The following is a 19,996-nucleotide window of genomic DNA, read 5'->3' on the forward strand; positions in this document are numbered from 1 at the left end:
CACCAACGTAATATCGCAAAATACTGCATAATGCCTTTATAATACTCTCTATCGTTCCATAGCAAATTCATATTTTTTCTGTCGATGGCCATAACCAACGTAATATCGCATAATACTGATTAATGCCTTCATAATACTCTCTATCGTTCCATAACAAATACATAAATTTTCTGTAAATAATCCATAACCAACGTAATATCGCATAATACTGCATAATACCTTCATAATACTCTCTGTCGTCACATAAAAAATACATATTTTTTCTGTCGATGGCCATACCAACGTAATATCGCATATTACTGCATAATACCTTCATAATACTCTCTGTCGCTACATAACAAATACTTATTTTTTCTGGCAATAATCCATAACCAACGTAATATCGCATAATACTGCATAATACCTTCATAATCCATAAAAAATATATAATTTTTCTGTCGATAGCCATACCAACGTAATATCGCATAATACTGCATAATGCCTTTATAATACTCTCTATCGTTCCATAGCAAATTCATATTTTTTCTGTCGATGGCCATAACCAACGTAATATCGCATAATACTGATTAATGCCTTCATAATACTCTCTATCGTTCCATAACAAATACATAAATTTTCTGTAAATAATCCATAACCAACGTAATATCGCATAATACTGCATAATACCTTCATAATACTCTCTGTCGTCACATAAAAAATACATATTTTTTCTGTCGATGGCCATACCAACGTAATATCGCATATTACTGCATAATACCTTCATAATACTCTCTGTCGCTACATAACAAATACTTATTTTTTCTGGCAATAATCCATAACCAACGTAATATCGCATAATACTGCATAATACCTTCATAATCCATAAAAAATATATAATTTTTCTGTCGATAGCCATACCAACGTAATATCGCATAATACTGCATAATGCCTTCATGATACTCTCTATCGTTCCATAGCAAATTCGTATTTTTTCTGTCGATGGCCATAACCAACGTAATATCACATAATACAGCATAATACCTTCATAATACTCTCAATCGTTCCACAACAAATTTATATTTTTCTGTCAATAATCCATAACCAACGTAATAGCGCATAATATTGCATATTACCCTATAATACTCTCTATCGCTACATAACAAATGCATTTTTTTTGGCTAAAACCAACGTAATATGCCACATTATTCCGCAGTAGAAGCAAGTATTCTCCCTGGAAATGACGTATCAAAATTTCTAAAGTAGACCAATTAATGCAAAGTGACCACATAGTGAAAAAAACAACAATTGAGGTTGAGTATACATCCATTTACCAATAAAATGATATTATGGCAAAATACTCTTCTGCGAAATGATACATCAAAAGTCCCACAACAGATCAACAAAGGGAAGACCTTACACTATAAACCAAACTAACATTGATGTTGGATAACAATCCATACACAAATAGACACTATGTGTTGGACAAATACCCTCCCGCGAACGGACATATTAAAAGTCCTCAAGCACGCCAATCAAAAGAAGACTTTATACTTTAAACTAAACAAACACTGATGTTGGATACACGTCAATACACAAAGAGAGACTATATTTTGGACAAATACCTTACCGCGATATAAAAAAAAATAAAAGTTCTAAAGCAGACTAATCAATGTGTAGACTTTACACTGTAATTGAACAAATATTGAGGTTGGATACACATCCATCCACCAATAGAAGTCATATTTGGGCTAAATACCCTGCAAGAAAATGACACATCAAAAGTCCCAAAGGAGACCAATTGAAGGAAGAACTATTCACTATAAACCAAACCAACACTGATGTTGGATAACAATCCATTCACAAATAGACACTATACTTTGGACGAATACCCTTCCGCGAAAAGATGAAGCACGCCAATCAAGAGAAGACTTTACGCCTTAAATTAAACATTCAGTGAGGTTGGGTGCACATCTATGCACCAATAGAAACCATATTCTGGACAAATACCCCCTCGCAAATGACACAGTAAAAGTCTTAAGCTGTTAGATTTGAGGAAAGATGTATAGTATGCACTAAAAAGGCGGTATTGTTCTATACCTATGCACATGCAATAGAGACGACAGTGATAGCTTGGATAAGACTATTTAAAAAATGACCTAATAGATCTATTCAAATAAAGCCTCCCTAAACCAGCAAGTGAATGGGATATTCCACAATACATGGCTAAAAAACAACCTGGGTGAAAGTAAAGGTCGAAATCCTAGCAGAAAAATTAAAAGAAGTCTGTAAATGTGAGACACATCCATACGTCATTTGAGGTAACACTTTTAGAAGTTGAGGTATGTGCAAATTAAAAGCTGAGATATTTTAAAAGACCAATCAAAGAGAATTATGAATTATGAAGGTATTATGCAGTATTATGCAGTATTATGCGATATTACGTTGGTTATAGATTATCGACAGAAAAAAATATGTATTTTTTATGGAACGATAGAGAGTATTATGAAGGCATTATGCAGTATTTTGCGATATTACGTTGGTATGGGCATCGACAGAAAATTTATGCATTTTTTATGAATTATGAAGGTATTATGCAGTATTATGCAGTATTATGCGATATTACGTTAATTATGGCCATCGACAGAGAGATTATGTATCTTTCATGGATTATGAAGGTACTATGCAGTATTATGCGATATTGCGTTGGTTATGGATTATTGACAGAAAAAATATGTATTTGTTATGTAGCGACACGGGTGATTCAAACGGCCGTACAATGGAATTTAAGCGCATTTGCCGGGAGTCTGGGGCGAGCTTCCAAAATTTTGTAACAAAGTTGCTGATAAAGGCACAACTTCTAATGTCGATAACAGAAATTTTACTCTCGCGTGGCCTTATGTAAATCTATTTAACTAGCATCTAAGGTCTTCAGATGCTGTGGAAAAAATCAAAAAACAATTTTGTTGTCGTTTCCAAGCGCAACAAACGTAAATAAGACGAGACGGTAAATGTCGAGTCAAAAAGTGACCTAGCTAACAGGTCGGCTATAACGTTATATAGAGTTTTTCACCTAATCAAACTTATATGTTACGAAAGCCCAAGGATTATACTTTCTATTTTTTAAAGTTCCATACTGCTTTCAGTTTTTTTCTGAAAAATATTTGTCATCAAAGTTGAACAAAATTCAAATTTTTAAAATGGTGGCACAGACAGGAAAAAAAGCTTATGGTCATGAAATGTGAAACTTTATGTTTGCAAAAAGCTTTTGACTAAGTTAAAAAATATAATTGGAAAGGCAACGATTAAACTGGTTACATAATATTATTTTTTAGAATAATTATAGCTATAGAATGGCAGAACATACAGATCTAACCAAACTTTGTCGCATATGTGGAAATATTTTGAATGGAAGAGTTTCCTATCTTGTAAAGGAAAACCTTTCTGGCCTTCAGTCAGCATTTCAGGAGGACTTTGAGCAAGATGTAAACAAAATACATCCACCAAAATTTTGTAATAAATGTTACTGCACAATGCAAAATTGTAATTTGCGGGGCACAAAAACATCAAAATGCCCAGTAAGATGGAAAGAAGGCAGTGCATCAAATTTCTCGAAAATTAAATCTAAAGGGGGACGGCCTATAAAATCTAAAAAAGGTGGAAGGCCGAAAAAAACCATTGAGCCAGAATTGATGACACCCAACGACATTTTAAAGCTAAGTCCGTCTAAGCCTGTACCGACAATTATTGAAAAATGCATGACACATTTGGTTGGTATCAAAATTAAACAGTCAAAACTACCGAATCAAACAATTCAATTTGCTACAAAAGGACCACAGGTATATAAATAAACATTTAGAATATACATATTTTTCTGCATTTACCTGAAAATTATTCATATTTCTACTATATATATATATATTATATATCTAACAAAGACTAAAAATAAAAAACATTTCTTTATTTTAGCCAATAACGGTTACACCGATCAGCATGCCAAGAAAGTTATCAAATGAAAGTAGTAAAAGAAGCTTATCTGATCGGAGCAAAACAGCTAAAAATATAATCAACATGATTTCAGGAAATTCAAATGATGCATTTGTGAAACAAACAGCTGCGATCATGAAAAAATGTGACAAGGAGCAGCGAAAACAAATAATCGCAGAAATCCATCATGTCTCCATTCCAGCTGAGACTGCTGCCGCCATGAAAGCCACCTTGAATTTGCCATGGAACCTTATGCGAAATATTTCCCGATGGCTTGCCACTTTTGACATCAAACTTGCATCTGAAAAAACAACAAGACAGGTTGCAGACAAGTGGATAGGGAAAGGGCTTGTTGCTGAGCTAGCTCCTCTAACTCGAAAATTTAGTAGTAGTAATAAGCAGCTTGTTGTAGATCCCAAGCCTTGGGTATACCTTTACAATGTTGTAGGTCATATATTAAACCGGTTAACAGAACTGAGTAAAAATAATCAATTAGTTCATCACTCATTTATACCGGATGATGAAATACATGTTAAAATTGGTGGTGACCATGGTGATAACAGTTTCAAAATGAGCTATCAAGTGGCAAATATTAGAAACCCTAATCGCAAAGAAAATACGACCATCTTCAGCATATTTGAGGCAAAGGATTCCGTGACAAATTTAAGAATCTGCTTAGAAAGATTTAAACCACAAATTAGGATTCTACAAAAACAGAAGTGGAATAATTTGAAGATCCGTCTCTTTATGTATGGAGATTACGAGTATTTATGTGCTATGTATGGAATTAGTGGGGCAAATGGTAATGACATGTTTTATTAAATTAAAATAAATATCAAATTTCACATTAAGGAAAAACAAAAATAGCTTCAAAAGTTCCTTCTTTGGGCACATATCACTTCAGATTCCTTAAAAAAATTATGTGTATATTATATATCAATAATACAATGTGTCTTATATAAAATAAAATCTATCTATAAAATTACCTTAGTGTTTTAAATTTTACAGGCTGTCACTGTTGTCTCTGGTGCAGCATAAAGACTGACCAACTTTGCATCCCAAAATTTATTCGTGGATCCTTTCCAAAACGTAGCTTGGACAGTTTGAACACAAACCTGCAGCGATTTCGTGACAATGGATCGTTAGTGAAAAACGCCAAACACTATCAAAATGTGATACATGATTGCTTCTTTAACATCCCCCTAGAACAAGTAAGTATAATGTACTTCGTGCAATGTTATGAAAATTCAGCAAACCTATTTTTTATTACTTTTTATATAGGTGGCTATACCAGGGCTCCACCTAACACTTGGGATATATTTAAAAATGTTCAACAACTTGGAAAGCTACTGTCAAGAAGTTGATTTAAGAATTGCCACAATTCATGCTCAAACTACTGATGGTGAAATTAATATTAAATTTGCAGAGTTTATGGCAAATATGAGAATTTTAATGTATGTACACCTTACTAGATTTTTATTATTATTAATACTACTTCCAATCATATCTTGGGCTGCATTTCTTTATAACATATCTATATATATATATGTATATATATATGTATATATTTAGCAATTTACAAAATGAGTCAAAAGAATTGGAGGACGAGTATGATAACCAGCAGGAACATATGAACTGGATGGTTATATCTAAACAAATTACCAAGGATGAGTTTGAAAAAAACTACAAACCAGAGTTGGATAACTTAGAATTTGAACTGAAGGAGAAACATAGAAGCATAAAAGCATTCAAAGAAAAGTACCAATTGGAAATTGGATCTGGTCCTTGCGTATCATCCCTAGACGATACACTGCAGGAGCTTGGTGTTGAGAGGCAGGCGTACCACGGAAAAAGCTTTATTGGCAACCATTGTCATAAAATGCTCAAGGTTAGATTTATTTTTGCAATTTATAAAAATTTTCGTTTACTTTATCTTGTTTCAATACAATGCTATACAATTTGTATTGAAACAAGATAAAGTAAACGAAAAATATGAAATTGTATTATGCATAAGTATAATTTCACAAATTGGTTTACAACAAACAGTAGACAATATTATAGGATGGCAACATAAAGTATTTATGTGATCGTATTCCTGAAATTGTACAGAATCAATGTGATGATCAAGTTTTATATCTGGAGTGTCAAGAAACATGCAAGAAGTTTGAACAACTGTTCAAGCTGTATGGTTCGTGTCACTCAATATTCAATTCTTCATGTATTATGACCCAAGAAATGTTATCAAATTTAGGTAAAATATGCAAGTTTGATTTTTATGAAATGCTTAAAAGTAGAAAAGTCAATTTATAAAATTTGTTTAACCAACTTTTAGAGACATCTATCAATCAGTTCATGTGTTATTTAAGAGTTAATTGGCCTTCAATATACATCAGTCCAAAGCTGCACATACTAGAAGACCATGTATTGGATTTTGTAAACAAGTGGAGAACGGGCTTAGGTTTTTATGGTGAACAAGGTGGAGAATCTATTCACCACGATTTGCATCGTATGAGAATAAATTATTCAAACATCAAAAACCCAGTTGACAGGCTCAAATACATTATGAAACAGCACCTTTTGACAACAAATCCAGAAGCTCAAGACTTGAAGCCAGCAGCTAAAAAGCGTAAATTTACAAAAGGCGAGGAAGAGTAGTGACAGAATTTTCTACTAGCTGTTAAGTGGATGTGACTGTATTTTGTCGCCTACCTAGCATGTATATATATAAATATTTTATGTTAACCAACCTTGTGTTAACCAGTTTCTAGCAAATTTATAACACAGTAATGCCACATTGGCTTAGTTAAACGATATTGAAGCTTTCATACGTATTTGATAGTTATCGTGAAACTGTGAAAAATATGCCTACTTCAAAAGTCATTTTCTGATTAAAAAAAACTGAAAGCACTTCAAAGTTGTATTTTTCTCTTAGGGCCATGTGTCCTTGATGTAAAATAACTTTTCTACAGCCCTAGAAAACTCTGAATAACAAGTTAATTACCTTGACGTTAGCAACGTAACGCAAATAAGCAAAAATCTTGATTTTTTCTTTCATCTACTTGAGTAGTCTTGTTCCTCGTACCTAGCTCCACTACAACAAAAATGTTTCGCTGAGCCTCTTCGTTGACTTATCACATGTTCGTTTACGGCTAAATTAGATCTATTGGAATATTAGATGGGAGGATAACAATAGATTTAAACTTGCTCTTGGTTTGTTTTGACTACGTAGTTTGATGCCGGCCGCCATTATTCCTCCACGGATGTCGTTAAAAACCCGCGCATGCGCTAACTCTTAGATTCCGCTTCGAACCACCCGTGGCGACAGAGAGTATTATGAAGGTATTATGCAGTATTATGCGATATTACGTTGGTATGACCATCGACAGAAAAAATATGTATTTGTTATATAAGAGAGGATGTCGGATAATGCGGTTTCATTTGTCGGGTTCATTTGGTTGGAGAAGTATGACTGAACGTCTGTCGGACTATTAATATCGATAAAGTATGAAGGGTGCTAGATATGTTGTACGTCGTGTGTCGGGACCAGTTAGCCCGGTGCTAAATGAAGTCATTGCCAATTTTTACCATGTTGAAAGTAGCCATGTTGAAAGAGCCTCGGATTAATAAAATGAAAGTAATAATGAGTTAAAATTCTCCGGATTTGCTTTTATGGGATTTTTTTTAAGAAGGACAGGACAGCAAAAAGTCTATGTATGGAATCACCTTTACTGTTATGTTATTATTAATGATTTTACAGCTAGCTATAATAGTATAGGTCTTCATCTGTGTAGCTAGCGAACGCTTTTCTTATCTATTCCAGAGCACGTGCTTATCTATCACACAGAAAAAAACTTTTATTTCATGTCATGATGATAGTCTAGCTCTAGTCTAGTTTGACTTGAGCTAGACTAGCTAGTCTTGAAACCTAAAGTGTTTTAACTGTCCAAAAAGATAAGGATAAGATCTTATTAACAAAATTATAAAACAGGGTTTCCACATCTGCCAAATGTCTGGAATTAGAGAAAGTGTGGAAATAGTTTAGATTAGGTTCATAGTCTGAAAAATGTCTGGAAAATAGTTTTAGAAAAAAATTACAATATTTTTTTGATAGGCCGTAACAATTTTTTGAATTACCTTTGCATGAATCTAACTCTATTGCATAGTGTATATGTAGTATTTCTGTTATGTGTTACATATGTTTTAGGTAAATAATTCGCACTGTCTTGAAAGTGCGATGAAAGTTAGTTGTATGAAGTTAGTTGTATGAAGTTAGTTGTATTTAGAAAAAGGGGTGAAAGAACTGCATGAAAAGAAGAACAACTTCAATGTGTAACTACAAACGAAAAAACTTTTCTGTTGCGACGATTGTCTTACTGTTATGCTCTTGGTTTTTAATTTTAATATTGCAAAAAAATCCTTCCAGTATTTTCCAAACATAAATTATTCGATATCTTTCTCGCAACATTGTAAAGAGTAAAGTCCAAAGTGTTTCAATCACTGTAAGAAATCTAATTTATTTTTTTCAATCGTGGCAATTTGTCACTTTTTCTCCAGAGTTAAAGCAAGAGTCAAATGTTATTAGTATGGCAATTCTTGATGTACATTTGAAAGTTTCTAATAATCTTGGCACTACATGAAACATTTCACATTTATTCCCCAAGTTGCAACCTTGGGGTTGTTTAGTTCTATGTTTTAATGATTTTTTACAAATCTCAGTTCTTTCTATAAAACAAACAAACTTTTTTTTAAACTTATTTTTGTTCGTTGTTTGCAGTATTGAAACCATCACATGCATGGTTGCTTTCTTTACCACAGAGTTGATATTTTCGGAAAATTAACTCATTAGAGTTTATTAATACCACCAGGTATTTCACATGTTTTTCTTTTGTTATATATGATGTTTCCAGAAGAGTCAATGTACTTTAATTCTTGCATGCATTCATTAGTATCAAATGTGACAAATTCAGTCATGATGCCTTTCGCACTGAACTACAATATACAGATTGGGATGCTATACTTCAACGAAGCACAGATGATCCTAATGTATCGTTTGATGATTTTTACAACAGTTTCAACAGTCTTTTGGATAAATACGCTCCATTAAAAACTACATGTAATAAAAAAAGTAGAAAAAAAATTCAATCCTTGGATTACTAATGGTATCCTTACCTCCATTACTAAAAGAGACCTTCTTCATAAACGTTTTTTAAGAGAAAAAGATCCATTTTTAAGTATCTATTTTTAGAGAGTTTCAAAAAGTACCGCAATAAAATTGTAACTCTGTGTAGATTGAGCAAGAGTAATTTTTTCAATAAATATTTAGTGATACCTTACTTGTATTTGGATTGGAGTCGTACTATTTTTCACTCAGTTTTAAATTCGCGCGACTTAAATCCGCGCATCCTAAAGTGGAGATATTCGCTCAGTTTTAAATTCGCGCACCCCAAAATGTCTACTCTCGTTAAAAACTCTGCATATTGTTCTAAAACGATGGTCGAAATGTCTTTCAATTGAAATTTATTCGTCAAACTAAAGCAAACATTGCAAATCAAAGGAGATTTTAAAAGCTATTAATTACAGTACAGTTTGGTAGATCTTTTCTTTTTCTTCAAACAGTTCTTTTCAACAGCATAAAAAATAATACAAAAATTATTCGAAAGGGTTCTCTTTGTGAACTTGCTCTCCAAGTGCATCGATGATTCCCGATCTGCGCCAACCGTTTATTATGATTTCTTTTCTTGTACGAATATGATCATAGTATTTGGTGACCCATTTAGCATGTAGAGGCTTGAGAATGCTGATTTTCAAGTCGACAGAAACATTTTCTGGTGCAATTTCATTAGCGATCTGTGCTTGCACTTGTTCAGCATACCACGTCTGTGCTTGGTCACGTAAAAATGATTTACATGATCGATTGACAGTAAGGTCAAGTGGTTGGAAGTAATTTGTCATATTATGAGGAACTGGAACCATCTTTCCATGATGTTTTTCGACTAGATCTTTGACCTTGTCAGTCCATTGTGCTTTGAATACATCTGCAATCAATAGCCATTTCTTTGATGAACGAAAACCAAGCTCTTTTTTCTTCTTTTGGACGTAAGGTACAAGAAGCTTGTTGATGAGCTCAATTGATTTTTCTTCGTTTGACCAATGATTAATGCTATGTGTAATATTGAACTCTTTGGGAAAGTCGAATGTAGGATGGCAGCGGGCTGTTTTACCCTGGTAGATTATTTGCATCGGTAGGAAAACTCCAGAGAGACTGATTGAGAAAGTCCCTGTTACTTGACGATAATCAGCAGAGTTAGCTATCGGTACTTCAATTTTCTTAAAATACTTAAAAAGTGCCATGATTACGTTTTCAACGGAGATCTGTTTTAGAAAGACAAAACCATAACACAAACATATCAATGCAATGACATCTTACGTTCGAAAAGAAATTTTCGTTCGATTTTGCAATGCAATTGCATCCTCGGATGAAAACAATCACGTTGCATTTTGACAAGTAATTTTTAAAATGGCGGAGGGAAACTGCGTCGGTTGTCAAGCTATGACAAAATATCTCTGCTTAAAGTGTGGTGACTTTGCCTGTAACAGAAGTTTAAATTGTTCTGTGCCAACATCTGAAAGTTACCCTGGGTGGACAGAATGCAAAGTCGCACTGTGCATGAAATGCGAGAAAGAAGAACATGTCTCTTTTTATCAGGATCACCATCTTGAAGATGGAAAAGATTACAATAAAAGCGAGGCTCAAGACCAAAGTGAAGTTGAAGGAGCACACTCGAAGACTTACATTTGACTTCAGATGATCATGATCTTGTTATTGATTGTGCTTTCAGAGGATTTCACGAGTACCGAAAGATTTGGTTACCAAAGTTAGGAAAAAGGCTTACCGTGAAATGGGATAAAGCTAACCTTTTTGACCCATATTCCATAGGACTATACTGTCAAATCAAAGGAAAGATCGAGAAACTTTCAATTGTAGGGCATCTTCCACGAGAAATTTCCCGCTTTTGCAAATTCTACCTTGAATACAACAGTGTGATCAATGCAACAGTACGAATGACAAAGTTCCGCAGAAGTCCTTTACCTCAAGGGGGCTTGGAAATACCAATTAAATTATGTGTTGGAAAAGGAGATTCAAGTAACGAAGTCTTCCGAAAAATGAAAGGGTTCATGCTCGAAAATTACCTTGAGCCAGAGAAAATCCCGTTGGAGATAAAGGTCGAGGAGGAAGACGAAGACGAAGAAGAAGAGGTTTCATTGTAATTTTAATTTTATTTAAAACAGAAAAGAAGTCACTATACCAGCTGAAAACTATCTCAAATTTTTACTTACAAAAACTGTTACTAAATTACATATCAATTTAGGGTTTCTTAAGCGACTTCCAAGTTTGTGATAGGAAAGCTATTCGCGCGGATTATTTTTCGTTCAGTCTTAATTTCGCGCACCTTAGGTCTGCGCGAATTCTAGTACAGCGCGAATTTTAATACAAGTAAGGTAACCAAAAAAATATTGGCAACATTTGGAAAGGTGCTAAAAATATAATTTCTGTTCGTTCTTCTGCTTCTGCTTCTCCAACCTGTATGAACATTGACAAATTACTTGTCACTGATCCAGTGACAATTGCTAGCTCTTTTAATAATTATTTTTCATCAATTGCGGACAATATAAGAATGGGCATCCCATTCACATCAAAACATTTCTCTTCCTTTTTAAAAGGTTCTGTTCCTAATTCAATGGTTCTTTCACCAACTGATGATATTGAAGTTCCCCATTTTATTTCTTCTTTTGACTTTGGTAAATCTTCTGGACCATTTAGCATTCCCACCCAAATTTTATCTACTGTTAAAACTGATTTATCTGTTCCACTCTCTGAACTTGTAAATTTGTTTTTTACTTCAGGCATTTTTCCTTCTAATTTAAAAACCTTCCAGGGTTATCCATATTCATAAAAAAGATCCAAGTTGGAACTTCAAATTATTGACCTATATCCTTACTTTCGAACATTGATATAAGACATTTGAAAAGCTTATATATAAACGGGTGTATGGGTTTCTTGAAGCTAACAATGTCCTGTATAAGCAACAATTTGGTCTCAGAAAAAATTACTCAACCTCTCAAATACCTCTTAATATCTCTCAAAAAAATATGGATGCTCTTGATAAAGGAAATTATGCATGTGGAGTGTTTATTGATCTCCAGAAGGCTTTTGATACTGTTGATCATGAAATTCTGCTTACAAAGCTTCTACATTATGAAATTCGTGGTAATGCTCTCTCTTTATTTAGGTCCTACTTAATAGGACATCAACAATTTGTATCTTTAAATGGAGCTAGATCAGCAAATAATCTTACCAGATATGGTGTCCCTCAAGGCTCTGTTTTAGGACCACTTTTTTAAATATATATAAACGACTTGAATTGTGCAATTAACTATTCTATGGTACACCGCTTTGCTGATGTTACAAACCTCCTGCATTTTAGTGACTCTTTGAAACAACTGGCCAAACAAATGAATTTAGACCTCAAGCTTCTCTGCCATTGGCTGAATGCTAATAAGATTTCTCTTAATGCTAGCAAGACAGAGTACATTATATTTAAACATGCACATAAACCTCTTAATTATGATTTTAGGCTTCTCATCAATGGTAAAAGGCTTATGCCTAGTGATTCTATTAAATATCTTGGTGTTCTATTAGATTTTGATTTAAGCTGGAAGACTCAGATCAATAATACTGTTGCCAAGCTTAAGAGGGCTAATGGAGCTTTAGCTAAACTTTGTCATTTTGTGTCTCAAAATGTCCTTATCCTAGTGTACTATGTCATTTTTCATTCCCACCTGCAATATTGTAATCAAATTTAAGGTCAACCAAACAGTCTTGATGCTAATCCTATTGCTATTTTACAAAATTTTGCTATCAGAGTAATGACTTTTGAATCTCGAAGAGCATCATCTAGTATCATCTATGGCAATCTGGACATCCTCAAATTCAATGATATTGTCCAGTATCAGAACATTCTGTTTTTGCATAAGCTCTTTCATGATAAAATGCCTGCTACTATCCAGAATACTTTTGCGGTTGACTTCAACCATTCCCAGATCACTTGTGCAAAAAAAGGCTGGATTGATCAATCTTCCTACTGTCAATACCGTTTGCTTTGGTAAATATTCTATTAGATTTAACACCATTAAATCCTGGAATAAGATACAGACATCAATGACTAAAAAAATTGCTTCCAAATCTTGCTGAAGGTGAACAACAGTTATATGCAGAGATTATTGTACCTTAAATAGTGTTCTTATTATTTTAATAACACCATTCTTAAACTTGAGAATGATTTCCATATTATATGCTAATTATTTTTTTGTATATAATACTACTTCATTTTTTTTTCTTAATCTGATTTTACTCTTTTTTTATTAGAATGAAACAGGGTGTACTCACTAATTTTTGCATGTGGTGGTACAATCAAATGAAAGTTTGATTTGACTTGTGATAAATTCGTGTGTTTTTTGAGGGTATCATTTTTTCCGATTTTGATTTTATCTCGCTACTTTCATTCACTGGAACAGCTCTAAAATTGTTTTTTTGTTGAATCTTTTGACATGGTTTCATTTTTATTACATAGGTAATTATCCACTTCAATATTTTTTATGACCATGATCTCTATATCATCCCTGATTTTAGAATGTGTCTTCTTGATGTGGGTGAGTTTACAATGCTGTTGATAACATTCCTGTTTAAAATTGGACAATGAGCACATTTCAGCATAAAAAATGTCGCATTTATTCCCTTAGTTCCAACCTTGGGGTTGTTTAGTTCTATGTTTCAGTAATTTTTTACGAACCTCAGTTCTTTCGATAAAACAAACTTGTTTGCAGTATTGATTCACACGCATGGTTGCCTATAGAAAATCGAGATTTGAATTTTCTTTTTCATAAATTCAGTTCTATGAGACAATTAATATTTGACATAAAACCTTGACCATTTTTATTTTCATGATCAGTAATAATAATGTGTGGTTCAACATGATTACAAGTGTTGTGGCTATTGTGCTTTTCTGCATTTTTAGATATTAGTTTCGTTTCTCTGCTAACTGAAATTGTTTCTGATAGCATATACCACACAAGTAATGAAAGCCTGGGATCTTGAAAACTAATGTTTGGGTACCATCATCTTTATGTTTATAACTTCCTTCAGTTTTTCCATATAGCACTTCTTGTGGACTTCTTGTCCACATAATTCCCAACTATTTTGAAGGTGTACTCGTTTTTACGTATTTGACATAGATCTGGAAAATAACTTTTCACTTTCATTAGTATTAGATCAACAATCGCGTCCTTATTTTTGGTAATACATGTAAGAATCATGAGGTATTCTAGAGTAAGTTTGAGTGTTTCTTTGTTGAAGTGTCTTTATAAGTATTTTCTATTTGAACATGGTTTTGCTATTACATTTTTTCAAGTAGTAACGTCATCTTTAATAATATTATTGTTGTCAGAACTGAACTCTGGTTCTTGACTATATAAAATTGTGATATGGTCAGGCATATTAAAAGCAAATGACAAAAGGTTAGCTTTTACCACTATTTCAGCCAGTGGCAAGCTGGTAAGGTTGTGTTAGCGGGTTTAGCTGTGATACTTCCTAGGAAAAAGCCCTGAGGTAGACCAAGAAAAGTTGGCAGTATGTAATTAGAACAGACTTGATGCAGAGTTTAGATCTAACACAGTCTAGATCAGATTGGAAGAGCACTGTTAATATACCCATCCAACCAATAGTAGCAAGGTACGTTAAGTTGAGAATGATGATGATAGTTTGTGTCCTTAGTCACTTAAATATACTGAAACTTAATAAAGAAAAAATGCTTAGCAACTTTGAGTTAACACAAACAGATAAAGAAATTTAGCCAGATGGCTAAAACAATATGCATCACACTTTTTTGTATGCAGTTTCAGCAGTTACTTGGTAAGTATTCGTTTTAATTTCAAAATATTTTCGGCATTGTCAATACCGGAAGGAATAAAGATTGATCACTCATCTTGATCAGATTGGTGTTATTTAATCCTTGTCTAAACCAGTCCAATGGAGATAATTAGAAACAAGCCTTATTATATTTTACCATCTAGTACTTTAAAGTCAGTTATGATAAAAAATAATGTATCATGTTGCTGTGATAAATTTTTAATATCAGCCTTTAAAATTAGCGTTGGCATTCCGCACTGCCGACGTAAAATACGAAGAAATCGTAGTTGCGTTGACAAAAAAATTGCTGACCTAATTTTGTTTTGAAATTTTTAAATAACAATAATTTTGATTTTGTTTGAACTACTCCCACTCATTGCAACTACAAACTAATTACATTCGATTTTTAGTAACTTAAGCCATTATCACTAACTAAAATCAATCAGGCTACAGAAATACTGTGGTAAAATTGTATATCATATTAAAAAGAAGTCCAGAAGTTCTTTCTCGCACACGACACAGCAGGCAATAGGTCATCCCTGCCCTCGGTTTTGTTTGGAGAGATGTTCTGTGAAGCCTCTAACAATTGAGTCTCCTATACAATTTTGCTTCATGTTAACGCGTGACAACGACAAGCATAGTGAAGCATATGTTGAAATTTTCACTGCTCATGTTATGAATTTATAAGTAAAGCATGCGTTGAAATCTTTCTGCTCTTGTTAGGTATTATTAAGTGAGGCACAGAAACATTTTTATTTTATTACTGGTGTTATGTTTTAGGTGAGGCATACAAAAAAAATTAAAATATTTCTCTGATCCACTCAGGGTGACAAATGTGAAGCAAAATTAATGGCACTAATGGGCTTTTGTAATTTTCGAAGCATTTCACCAGCGACTTCTGCGATATACAACCTAATGATGCCCTTACCCTAATGAGTTTATGTCTTGAAACATAAAAAGGCAGTGAACTATTAACCTATCGAAAGGTAGGAAGGTATGTCAATAAGACTTGTACTCCATTCCCATTTGTCAACGTCTTAGGAGATCAATGCATCAAATTTATGAGAGGTCTAGCCCTAATAAAAAGTGAATGACGAAAGTTATTGCCAGAAAAATTTCACTACAAAAGAATTTTGACAACGCAATGTCGAAGCAAATCAGTTGAAATGTCTCTCACGTCTGCAGTTTTATTGCCGACGTAAAAAAATTCTAATTTTAGGGGAATTTCTTTTTTTCTTTTTTAGACTAATCATATTTAGGCAATCTAAAAAAGAAAGAAGTGTGAAAGAAGTGTAAAAAGCATCAAGAAGTGTAAAACAGCATTATGATTATCAGGTTCATAATTGGTACAATGTTATTTTGTTCTTATATTTTTGCTTACAAAAGCAGACCTCCAGAAACATGCTCAGATTTGTGGAATTACGTGCAAAATATTACCCAAGAATTTCCTTTTCCTAAAAAAGAAATGCATGTTGATATCCATAATTGCACATCTTTTTCAATTCAAACTGCCGGTACATTCAAAGTTATAACAAACTTTCGAATTAGACCAACGATACAACTGATGTTGGAGATATCTTCACAATTGCTGGTTAAGCCAAACATTACATTAAGTGACAAAATACATCTTGATTCTCCTATTATAAAGATTATTCATTTGGGAGAAAATAATTTTACTTTGCATGGTGTTGTCTCAGGACAAAATATTACTGTAAAGGTGTTTGTTGATTTGAGGTTATATGGAAAGGTACTGTATATTTTAAACAGAATTTCCTTTTATAAATCTATGAAAGATGGAAGAAAAGAGAGCAGCCTATACGTCAACCATGGAATATATAACCTTTCCTATCTGCATTCAACAGAAACCCTCAGACCACAATCAACAATAAAAAGTGTTTTATCAGCTGGTGCTAAAGCTGGTCTCATTGCTTCTGGACTTCTATTATTGATTGTCGGTGTTGCTTTTATTATTTACTGGAGAAAATCAAACCGAATGTCACAACAGGCTGCTTTTTATAATGATATTGTGATGAACAGTGAGTTTGATGAAGAAATTGTTGAGGACGATTGTCCTCTTGTAAATGACCACTTAGTTATTGGATAAAAAGATGATTAGTTAAGTGCTTTTAATGATATTGAGTAATTTCATTTGTTAGGTGCTGCTGTGTAGTGTGCAAATCTTCAAGATAACACATTGTATAGCATGCCAAGAAACTGTTACATGGTGGCAAAATGGGCTGTTGTGAAAGCTGAAAAAATAGGTTTTTTAGACAAACAATTGAAAAATTTGAACAGAAAACACTGTAGTTTTTTCAGGCTGATAAAGCTGCTAAAATATTCTTTTTATTATCAATTTTTTGATCCAAAATCCTTTTTATAATCTAATAATTTTTAGCTAAAAAGTAGTTTCTATGTTAATTGTTTAAATAATAAAAGTCATACAATAATAAAATTACCTAACAGACTATTGGTCATTTTTATAAAAAACTTTGTTGAATATAAATATTTTCTATTATATGTGTCTATTGTGTGTTTAAAAAGAAAAGTGTTAGTTTCAGTATCATTTTTTCATTTTTGTATATATATATTTTGTATATTTTGTAAATTACTTATTTATATAAACATCCCGATAATGTTTATGATGTTAACCAATGGAGTATAGTATATTAACCTTATGCAAGTATACCGTAAAAGCTTAAAAAAACCGTTTCAAATGAAGTTCCACGAATATTTAAAATTTTTTTTGTTGAATTGTAGAAATTTTAACTGTATATAAAAATACACGATTAAATTTAGTTAATTAGTTATTGTACTCGCAGAGGTAGTCCATCAGCAAAAAACTTTTGAATCTAAAATAAAGAATCCTATTGTAATCTTTCAAACAAATGGCTCCTTCCCAACTCCAATACCCCTATTTTAGTGATTTCTTAAGTACGTTCCTCTAATATGCACCTCAAAAAACACACTCCCTTGTCTGTGTTTATTCAAAACATATATAATGCAAATTTTGAGTTTCATTGGTAAGAGTTTTCCAAAAACAATAATGGAAGAAAATATATAGTTGATTCTGCACCAGCGTCAAAATAATCTGATAAAATATATATATTCAATTGGCCATTACAAAAAAATACGAAACCATCCCCCTTTTTTAAACTAATAGACAGGTCTTAAGAATACGAAATTAAATAAATAAACAAATAAATAAATAAACAAAATAAATAAACAAATAAAAGACTCCTGGTGTTTAAAGCATTATGGTAAAAATTGATTTCGAAGTGACAGATTCTACCTCTGAAATTGATATCATGATATACTGAAATATAGAAGTCACAAATTTTGTTTATGTTTTTTCTAATTGCTTTTTTTATGGTATAGTGTATCATTGTTGCTAATTTTTTATTACTTATTTTTGTTTTTAAAGGAATTTAAACTGTATAGAAATATAAGGAAATGTTTAATTGGGACATGTATTTCAACAGGATAAAGGAGGTGTTGTACAATATACAATGTTTTTAATAAAACATTTTTCAGATGCATTTAAATTTTTAGTAGATTTCAGTCTTTAAAAAAAAAGCAGCTCGATTTTTCAGATTATGCTGCAAAATTTAAATTCCTTGCATATTTTAAAATTCAGAAGGTATTTATTTTTTGTTACTTTGAATATGAGCTTCAATAAAACCTATTTATGCAATACAATCAACATAATTCTATTTTTAGTGACTTGACTCTATGCAAGCCCTATTTTTAGCTATAGTGCAATAGACAATAAAATCAGCTCCGAATCACAGCAACCATGAACTAACTGTATTCGTTGGAATTAACACCTGTACCATAGTGCTTCAAGTTTAGAATCTAAAGGAGGGATTTTTCTTTTAGGCACTTGTTACGAAATACATATTTTTAAAGAAAATTTATGGTTAAATACTGCATACTGCTAAGTTGCAACTTTTAGAAATTTAACTTTTATCTTTAAATTAAACTTTCTCATTGACAGAAAAAAATGCCAGCATGGAATTTGTAATCCTTTAATAACACTATTTATTTGCATGATAAAATAACAATCCTACAAATTACCTTTCTTTTTCTTTTTTTTTTTTTTTGAAATGAGGTGTTACATTAAAGTACTATTATTCTCATTGACTTTGGAATAGAAAAGGAGGCCACTTCTAGGGTGGACATTCATTTAGCTAGAATATGAACGTTTTTTTCATTTAAAATGATTAAATTTAATATTAAGGTTAATGTTGAATGTATGTGTTGTCTGCTTTATTTTATTAATTCTTATTTTTTTAGGAAAAAAATTGAGTAATGGATTGTAAATGTGCTGGTTTAATAGCTGTTCTAATGCTTTCTGCATTTGTGACCAAATCATCAACAGACATTCAAAAAAACTCTGATTGCTTCAATTTCAATCCTCTGATTAGAGAATTTAATAAAACAATAACAAAAATGATTCCATATCTTCGGTGCAAATCAAATTGTAGTTCCTTAAAATGTGAAGGAAAGGTTAACTTCTTTGTTAATGAAAAACAACCTAACATTTCATTTGTCACTGATCTGACGAACTGTTCAAATCCTGTTGTTGTATTGAACATAAGTTCTGGTACAATTCAAAGTATAACACTAAATTCAAAACAGAAAACAATTTATTTTGGACGAACTATGGTTAATATGTCAGTTTCTGTCAAAAAAAATACTGTTGAGTTCAATGTTGGTATTCTTGTGAAAAATAAGGTTTTAACAATATCCAACCGAATAAGCTGTAACATGCAAGATCCTTTAAATAGCCCACAAAAAACAGCAACAACCAAGGAAACAACAACACCACCACCAACAACAACCAAGGAAACAACAACACCACCAACAACAACAACCAAGGAAACAACAACACCACCAACAACAACAACCAAGAAAACACCAACAACAACAACCAAGAAAACAACAACACCAAACACAACAACAACGACAACAACTACGAAAACAACCGCAACAACAACCACCACAACAACAATGACAACAACAACACCAACAACAACCAAAGAGTCGCAGGATAACCCTAAACCTGCA

The 19,996-nt window shown here is 32.6% G+C and overlaps 2 protein-coding genes across 4 annotated transcripts; both read left to right on the top strand.

Moving 5' to 3' along the window:
• The first annotated feature begins 5,012 nt into the window (after positions 1–5,012).
• LOC130614690 (uncharacterized) lies at positions 5,013–7,066 on the top strand. Its single transcript, XM_057436127.1, has 5 exons — positions 5,013–5,174; positions 5,245–5,417; positions 5,536–5,851; positions 6,025–6,214; positions 6,296–7,066. The coding sequence occupies exons 2-5, from the start codon at positions 5,290–5,292 to the stop codon at positions 6,616–6,618; spliced, it is 957 nt and encodes a 318-aa protein (XP_057292110.1). The 5' UTR covers positions 5,013–5,174; positions 5,245–5,289; the 3' UTR covers positions 6,619–7,066.
• Positions 7,067–14,907: 7,841 nt separating this feature from the next.
• On the top strand, positions 14,908–18,465 carry LOC130614695 (uncharacterized). 3 transcript variants are annotated; one of them, XM_057436135.1, is made up of 2 exons: positions 14,908–14,932; positions 16,174–18,465. In XM_057436135.1, exon 2 carries the CDS (start codon positions 16,254–16,256, stop codon positions 17,031–17,033), a length of 780 nt encoding a protein of 259 aa, XP_057292118.1. In that variant the 5' UTR covers positions 14,908–14,932; positions 16,174–16,253; the 3' UTR covers positions 17,034–18,465. The 3 variants fall into 3 exon arrangements, with proteins under 3 accessions (XP_057292118.1, XP_057292116.1, XP_057292117.1); XM_057436133.1 differs by lacking the exon at positions 14,908–14,932 and adding an exon at positions 15,213–15,923; XM_057436134.1 differs by lacking the exon at positions 14,908–14,932 and adding an exon at positions 15,213–15,915.
• Positions 18,466–19,996: the final 1,531 nt, after the last annotated feature.

Source organism: Hydractinia symbiolongicarpus, chromosome 11 (assembly GCF_029227915.1).
Source record: "Hydractinia symbiolongicarpus strain clone_291-10 chromosome 11, HSymV2.1, whole genome shotgun sequence".
NCBI classification, from domain to species: Eukaryota; Metazoa; Cnidaria; class Hydrozoa; order Anthoathecata; family Hydractiniidae; genus Hydractinia; species Hydractinia symbiolongicarpus.

Coding starts and splice junctions, on each gene's coding strand:
- LOC130614690 (XM_057436127.1), top strand. CDS start 5,290: ATGTTCAACAACTTGGAAAGCTACTGTCAAGAAGTTGATTTAAGAATT. Junction 5,418..5,535: donor GCAAATATGAGAATTTTAAT/GTATGTACACCT, acceptor GTATATATTTAG/CAATTTACAAAATGAGTCAA. Junction 6,215..6,295: donor AGAAATGTTATCAAATTTAG/GTAAAATATGCA, acceptor ACCAACTTTTAG/AGACATCTATCAATCAGTTC.
- LOC130614695 (XM_057436135.1), top strand. CDS start 16,254: ATGATTATCAGGTTCATAATTGGTACAATGTTATTTTGTTCTTATATT.